At 38.3% G+C, this 7,786-nt stretch overlaps 1 protein-coding gene across 3 annotated transcripts; it reads left to right on the plus strand.

Moving 5' to 3' along the window:
* Window positions 1–1,372: 1,372 nt before the first annotated feature.
* On the plus strand, window positions 1,373–6,207 carry LOC127427827 (transcription factor SOX-11-like). 3 transcript variants are annotated; one of them, XM_051675642.1, is made up of 2 exons: window positions 1,373–1,494; window positions 2,204–6,207. In XM_051675642.1, exon 2 carries the CDS (start codon window positions 2,234–2,236, stop codon window positions 3,326–3,328), a length of 1,095 nt encoding a protein of 364 aa, XP_051531602.1. In that variant the 5' UTR covers window positions 1,373–1,494; window positions 2,204–2,233; the 3' UTR covers window positions 3,329–6,207. The 3 variants fall into 3 exon arrangements, with proteins under 3 accessions (XP_051531602.1, XP_051531601.1, XP_051531600.1); XM_051675641.1 differs by having other exon boundaries at window positions 1,388–1,675; XM_051675640.1 differs by having other exon boundaries at window positions 1,388–1,671.
* The last annotated feature ends 1,579 nt before the right edge of the window (window positions 6,208–7,786 follow it).

Below are 7,786 nucleotides of genomic sequence, written 5' to 3' on the forward strand. Positions count from 1 at the left end.
CACATATGCTTTCAGATCTTCTCACTTGATGTTCAATGTCTGCTTATTAGATGTTGTCCGTACTAGAGGTAGACTGATATATCGGGTTTACTGATTAATCGGTGGCGATAGTTGCTTTTTGGACTATCGTTATTGGCAAAAATCTAAGGCGAGTGTTGCAGATAGTTTTTTCATCATTTCGGAATTTCAAAATAAGAGTCCCTGGTGTGCTTCAAGCTTGTTTATACTTAAAAGTCCCACGTTACGCACCAAATCTTCATTTTTCTCTAGTAATTTTGGTTGAACAATAAACTGCATCTGGGATTTTATTAATTTAGGACTCTTTTCCTGTGCCCATCATAGTAAGGAAATAATATGATTTTTTTGACATTCTAGTCTAAAACTATCGGCCGATTAATCGGTTATTGGCATTTCCCACCACGTTACACAAGTTATCGGTATCTGCAAAATCCACAATCGGTCAACCTCTAGTCCATACTCCCCAGGCTCCATAATTTACATTTTATATTTTAAAACCCAGAAGAAATTGACATGTGAAGTCACTAGAAAGAGAGAGGGCAGCAATGTCCAGTTACAAAAAATATGGATTGTAACTGATATATCTGTTTCATGACTTCATGACCATACAGTACATTCCATAACATTTTATTGATGTTACATGTTTATTTTTACAGTATATAATATAAAAGGGTAGTTGACATGTACTGCGATGTAACATGCTGGACTACATCTAAAACTATTGTAAACAGTATTTTGCTATTTTTTATAATTATTATGCATGCAACTTTTATGACCTCAATTAATTTAGAAACTACATGGAATATTTGTAGAACCATTTGAAATGAACTAGTGAAAGTTCATTAAAAATGATGAAAAAAGGAAATGGTGGTTTATATACAGTAATTTACAATATACTATATGAACAAGTAAAATATACATATAAAACATGCTTATTGCCCTTATTGCCTCCTTTTAAGAAATGCCAACATTGAATGCATGGGTGTATGCTTACCATTGCTAGTTACAGTTATTAAAATTGAGAATTACATCACATAAACTCTCTGAACACATGAGTGTACATGCAGCAGTCTTCAGCTGGCTTGAAGGTCTTGTCCCAATTTAAGTTTTTGCTTAAAGCATTTAACACACAATCAGTTAGTAGCACTCTCTCTGTATCTCTCTCTCTTTCCATCCGCTGCACTGTAGCTGTGCCTCAATGCATGGAAACTTTCACCCCCCCATCCCTGACACTCACACACCCACATGCACAAAAACACAAGCACCACGGATGAGAGCAGTGGGTGGAAAGGGGAGGAGTCTATATCTGGTAAGGCTGCGCTGTTTACAGTGTGGGTTTATAAAACAGCAGACAAGGGGGGCCATCCATACAAAGAGGGAGCAGTGAGGAGAAACGGCAGACAAGGATAGAGAGAGTGACTGAGAGAAGACTGAGGGGGAGAGAGAGAGAGAGAGAGAGAGCGTCTGAGATAAAAGGTTTGCATGCAGATTGCCCAGGACAGCCTAGTAAAACAGCAGGAACATGTTGGAGAGCTTTTTTTTTCAAGTGACTTCCATTACAATTGCTACAGCAGAGGAGATGCTCATATGAGGAGAGAAAGTGACTCAGAATTACTCTGCATTTTATCACAAGAGGCTCTCTTTGTTTCTACTGTAGGTACTTCATTATATTTATGCTACTTGACAATAATTATTATAATGCTGTCTCATCTGTAACTGATGTAATAATGTAATGACTACATTTCTGATTCATGGAGAGCCTTGTCATTATCCATATATATATATATATATATATATATATATATATATATATATATATATATGTAACATTTTGGAAACCGTTGTCCTGTAAGGGTCACAATTTAAGTGAAAATTTAAAGTTTGCATCAAAAAGATTAATAATTAACACTTTACAATTTGGTTTTCTATGTTAAAGCTTTAGGTATCAACTAACTATGACTAATAATTTTTACAGCATTTATTAAGTTCATAATGAATTGCTAAATGTTGAACTTTTAATGTTAAAACGTAAATGTATATGTAAAAATAACATTAACCAAGCTAATAAATCTCGTTGATTATTACACTAGCTAATGTTAACATTAACAGCCTTATTGTGAAGTGTTACCTATTAATACATTTACTATATGAAAGGTTACTGAAGGTATTTCTCCCTTTATTTCAGGAAAAACGCAGAAAGAGTGTCTAGTCATGGATGACTCTAGAGAACCTACTGAATAGATCTCAGTCCTACACCATGGTTCAGCAAAGGAGCCACAAATACTCGTCAGTCATGGACAGCAATTCTACCAGAGAGGTGTTTGTGGGACTGGCAGCAGAAGATGATGCTGAGGTGTTTGGACACATACCTTCCAACAAAGACCCCAACTGGTGCAAAACTCCTACCGGGCACATCAAGAGACCAATGAATGCTTTTATGGTCTGGTCCCAGATTGAGAGACGAAAGATCATGGAGCAGTGGCCAGACATGCACAATGCTGAGATCTCAAAACGTCTTGGAAAGCGCTGGAAATTACTGCCCGATTATGAGAAGATCCCCTTCATCAAAGAGGCAGAGAGGTTGCGCCTTAAGCACATGGCTGACTATCCTGACTACAAGTACCGTCCCAGGAAGAAGAGCAAGTGCTCCACCCCTGTGAAACTTGGGGAGAAGCTGTCCCTGAAATCCAGCAGGTCCCATTCAGGAAGATCTACTGGGCTTTCCAGCAAAGGGCTAAAGACTAAACCCAATTCCTCCAAGCATAACTTCAGTGGCAATAAATACAAGAGCTACAGTGAGAGCATGAGCGATGACGACACAGTGGATGTAAACTTAGAAAGTCCAGTGATGTTACAAGATAATCACAACCAGACAAGTCACCTTGTCCTACACCAGCCGGCTACCATTCACCCTGAGCACCAGCGAGCAGTTCCTGAGCTCAGAGTGAAGGTGCCCATCTCCCACACCAGCAGTATCTCCTCCGACAGCGAGTGCAAGGCTCCACCAGAGTCCACGATGAGTGAGCCACAAGGGTCGACCTGTGGAAGATCTTCCACACCGACGTCAACCAGCTCCTCCTCTTTAGTGTCGTCAGTGTGTTCAGATGAGGAACTGGATGAGGAAATCTTGCATATCATATCTAACAGTATGCCTATGGACTGCTCCACTTTGGACAAGGACTTTGAAGCATTTCATGCCAACTCAGGATCTCATTTTGACTTCCCAGATTACTGCACTCCAGAGGTGAATGAAATGATTTCTGGGGACTTGCTTGTGCCCAGCATCTCAGATCTAGTGTTCACCTACTGAAGTCAAGTGGAGTGTTATTGGGCCAGCATAGCTGCCAATTTGAAATAAGAGAGGTCTTGAAATGATGTAGTATTGGACGATTTCTTATTCCATGTGTTTATTTTTCTCAATGAATTCCGTAAGTGCTATTGCTTTCCTTTCCAAGCATGTCACATCTTGTTGGTCTAGCTAAGCGACACACAGGGCTATGCAGAGCTGTTTACAAGAGTAAGATGTTTAGAATTTCTCCAACACTTTTTAGGTCAGAGGCAGCTGGGTGTAATACTTAGTGACAAGAAACCAAGTTTTAACAGCTGCCTTGATAAATGTTTTAAACCTCACGTTAATGTCTTGAAGCCTCTGATGGGAAGCAGTCAAGCTGTGATCAATTCCAGACAAAGATAGTATCTATTTAATATGCGGCACTGTCATTTTCATGACTGTGCTCATAACAGTGTTACTTCTAATCGTTACGCATTCAAATGAGTTCTCCAAGAAGCTTCTGTGGACGTACTCAAATATATTGCCGTCTGGAGGTCTGCTGACAGTATCAGTGCAATAATATTCTGAAAAACTGAGGTGGAAATGATGAAAAGGAAATGGTGAAGCTTATTAAAATCTGCAGCACTTGTCAGGCACACAGTATAGCATTAGTTATGCAGCAACCAAGACAAGTGCTGGCACATAATTCATATCGTATTCTTTAATTAGGTAATAACACTTTCATCACCTTGCTATTGCCGCAGACTTGGAGACACACGTGTGCTTTAAAAGCAGCTCTGCATCAGCCCTGCATGCAGGTGTTTGTGTGTGCATCTATGTGTGCCTGAACTGTTTGGACTGCGGACAGAGGGGGTTTAAGAGGGGTTTGGGGTTAAGGAATGGGGGTTGGGATTGGTTCTTTCAGGGAACTGTGCATCTGTCCATGCAGGCAGCAGCTTTTATGCAGGGGTCACACTCTGTGCTTACTGAGTGTCTGCCGGAGGTTGGGGGAGGCGCAGGGGCTCCCACACCAGTTCGCTGAAATGCATGTCATGTCTGCAGTCTGGCTGCAGCTGCCCCGATCAGGGCGAGAAATCTGTGTCTGCCAGCTGGCCCCCAATGACTCTCTCAGGGATCGTTTGTCTAGGTCCTAGTGCCTCCTGTAGGTAATTCATCTGTGATGATCCATGTGTGAGTGTCTTTTTCTCTCACCCGCTCTACCGGAGAAACCATCTCTGAAGCCAACTGAAGTGACCGAATGCTCCGATTTGTCCATCCTCTTTTTGCACCCACATGCTCTTAATAATTTCAGCTCAGTTGCCGCCCGGGAGACCAGCATTATTTACCACCTACCAACAGTTGTCAGAGAAGGAGACAACAAACCCTGCAGTCCATCTCTTACATAAACTGTTGATCCTCCTTAATTCCTGATGCCCTGTAAAGATGCAGCACCACGCTGTGTATCTGCAGCTTAAAGCTAAAGAACACAAAAGGAAAGGGACCTGCTGTGTGTTTGCTTTTGGTTTAACCTCACTGTTTGGGCTGCATAATGACTACTTTTGTCACATTGATCACAGAAGCATAAATAGTATCCATCTTGCTGTGTTCCTAATCATATGAAGGGTTGACTGAACTAGTTCTTATCAACGGTGTGACCAGTATATTTTATAGTTTGCAAAAATCTTAGTTTAACCAACTAGCTTTAGAACATACTGCTAAGTGACGCCATGTTCATGGTGAAATGACACACAAACCACAAGTAATTCAGGTATCTGTATTTGAACTGAAAAGGGATATGTCTATGGAAAGATGGGCAGAGTTTGTGATACAAGGCCTTTGATCGTTCTTAAAACAAACATATTTGAGGATTTGCGTGATTTCAACCTGAAATGATGGCATTTTAAATGCTTAAAACTGTAGAAACTTTTAGAAATAACTCAAGTTCAATTTCTTTAAGATTAAGGCAATGACAGCATTAACTGAAAAACCAAAATGAAGTTTGCATGTCTCATGAATAAGGTTTTCTGGAAAGGCTAAATGCAAGGCTTGGGCCTTCAACAATCATCAGGGAATTCATTTCAGGACAGCGATAATTTCATGATACTGCAGATTCTGACATTGTAAAATGGGTCGCCATATCTGAGGTTCACAGACAGGTACAAGTCTTTGCATTGAGACATGTGTCAATCAAACCTCTCTCAAAAAATTACTGAAAAACTGTAACAGGTCACACACTGAACCAATACAGTACCAACACCAGCAGACAAAAAACAAAAAAATGGACTCAGGACTAAAACCATCAGCCCAGTGTGGATCTGCTTTGATTCATTACTAAGATACACTCCGTTTGGCCATTGTATGTTATTGTAGATGATCTGCAAACTAACTGTATGTAGCATCAAAGGTCAATCTGCAATGTTATACCTTTTTTAAAAATTAAATATTTGCCACAATACTTTGGGTGTATTTTTCAGCTGTAAATAAAACATCTATTTAAACCTGTCTTAAACTTACATCTTGGCAACATATATGCTTTTTTTTTCTTGCTCATTTTGCAATTGTTTATGGTACTATTTTATAGAACATTTTGTACTTACAATTATTATGGTGACATATATTTATTTGATATTTTAGTAGAAGCACCAGAGAATATAATAGACACATCACAGATGGGCTCTGGCAAATTAGTGTCAAAGTGATAAATGCAGAAAGCTGTATATAACTGAAGCGGTGTAAAAATACCCATCTGCTCTGCTCCTCCTACTCTGGGCTTGCGATTAATGAATAGCATTCTGTGGGACAGAAAACCAAGGACAATGCTAATTTCACACAGGCCAGACACAGCTTTGCTAAACCTGTCATATGTGGAGCATGCAATTCCTCACACAGCCATGCATGTCTGTCACAAACCTGCTGTCAATGGGCTTCCAAAATCACCCAGAGCCCCATCGATTTTCGTTAGTGGAGTGAGTGTTGGAGTGTCTGTCTTTCCCTCAGTACTGAAGACTTTTCAAAGCACTATCATAAGAGCTGAATCTACAAGGAATCTCGCCATTCTCAAAAGACTTCTCAGATCAACACAGTGGTTTGTACCGCAACAAACACTTTTAAGCAAAACCAAGCTCCTCTATCCATCATAACCAGATACTTCCAAACACAAAGCTTTGTTTTTAAGCCAAAAAAATACAAATATTTTTTTTATTTTTTTTTATGTTGGATCCCCTTTGATCAGCAAGATGATTCTTGTGAAACATGAATAAAAAAATGGTAATCAGCTAAAGTACTCTTGAACAGGATCTATAGATAGCCAACTTATACCATTGTTGTCTAGCATTCATTGTTTACAGTTTTATGTAATATTCAAGTATTTCACTTGTTTTATGCCTTTTCTACGTGCCACTGTCACAAGTATCTGAATGGGAAAGCCTATAAAACTTACTTGTAACTGATCAAACTTGTGACTGATCTTGAACCCATACTTCTGAGCAAAGGCAAAATGCAGTAATGATACATTTAGCCACAATTGGGTCTTAGACTTTGATCTGTCCAATGACAGATGGGTTTGCTCAATTCTGCTCGGATTCTGAGAAAATAGAGTATAAACTGTAATAACTACATAATCCACAATGAAACTAACTTTGAAACAATTTTTTTCTAAGTTTAATGGCTTAGTTATTTAGGTTCTGGAAGTAAAAATCCAATTCATGTTCTTAATAAGATAGGGGAAATGATTAACGATAATTTATAAATATTTAAAGATATACCTACCTTGAGCTCTGAGGTTGTTAATCGATGGTATATGCTTCTGATGAAGCCATCGGTCAAAACCATGTTTAATAGTGGAATTGCTGGTGAAGAACTACACTACTACTCATGATCCAAGAGTGACCGCTAACTTCCACGATGCACTGCAAATGACATAGTCGGTCTCCCTATATGCTCCCAAACTACTGAATTAAAAATCAACAACTTTAAATCAATAGTTTTATATTTTTCCATAGTTTTTATTGAGATTATGTAATTCACAGTGCTTCATGGGATTGTAGTTAATTTCCTTATTAAAGATGTCAAGTACACAGTGTTGGTTGGTGGTAACATTTTACAATAAGGTTTCAACATTAGTTAATGCATTAGGTATCATGAACAAACAATTAACAATGTATTTTTGTTTACAACATTTATTAATCTTTGCTTTTTGTTGTTGTTGTTGTTTTTGCTTTTTTTTTTGGATTTTCTCCCCTTTTCTCCCCAATTTGGAATGCCCAATTCCCATTAATCTTTGTTAATATTAGTAAATAAAAATACAATTATTTATTGTTAGTTCATGTTAGTTCATAGTGCATTAACTGATGTTAACTAATATAAATTTTGAAACTGTATTAGTAAATGTTGAAATTAACATTAACTAAGATTAATAAATGCTGTAAAAGTATTGTTCATTGTTAGTTCATGTTAACTAATGTTGTTAACTAATGTTAACTAATGGAATCTCATTAT

The sequence above is a fragment of the Myxocyprinus asiaticus genome, chromosome 37 (assembly GCF_019703515.2).
Source record: "Myxocyprinus asiaticus isolate MX2 ecotype Aquarium Trade chromosome 37, UBuf_Myxa_2, whole genome shotgun sequence".
NCBI lineage: Eukaryota > Metazoa > Chordata > Actinopteri > Cypriniformes > Catostomidae > Myxocyprinus > Myxocyprinus asiaticus.

Excerpts from the sequence above, each read along its gene's own strand:
- LOC127427827 (XM_051675642.1), top strand. The coding sequence starts at position 2,234 with ATGACTCTAGAGAACCTACTGAATAGATCTCAGTCCTACACCATGGTT.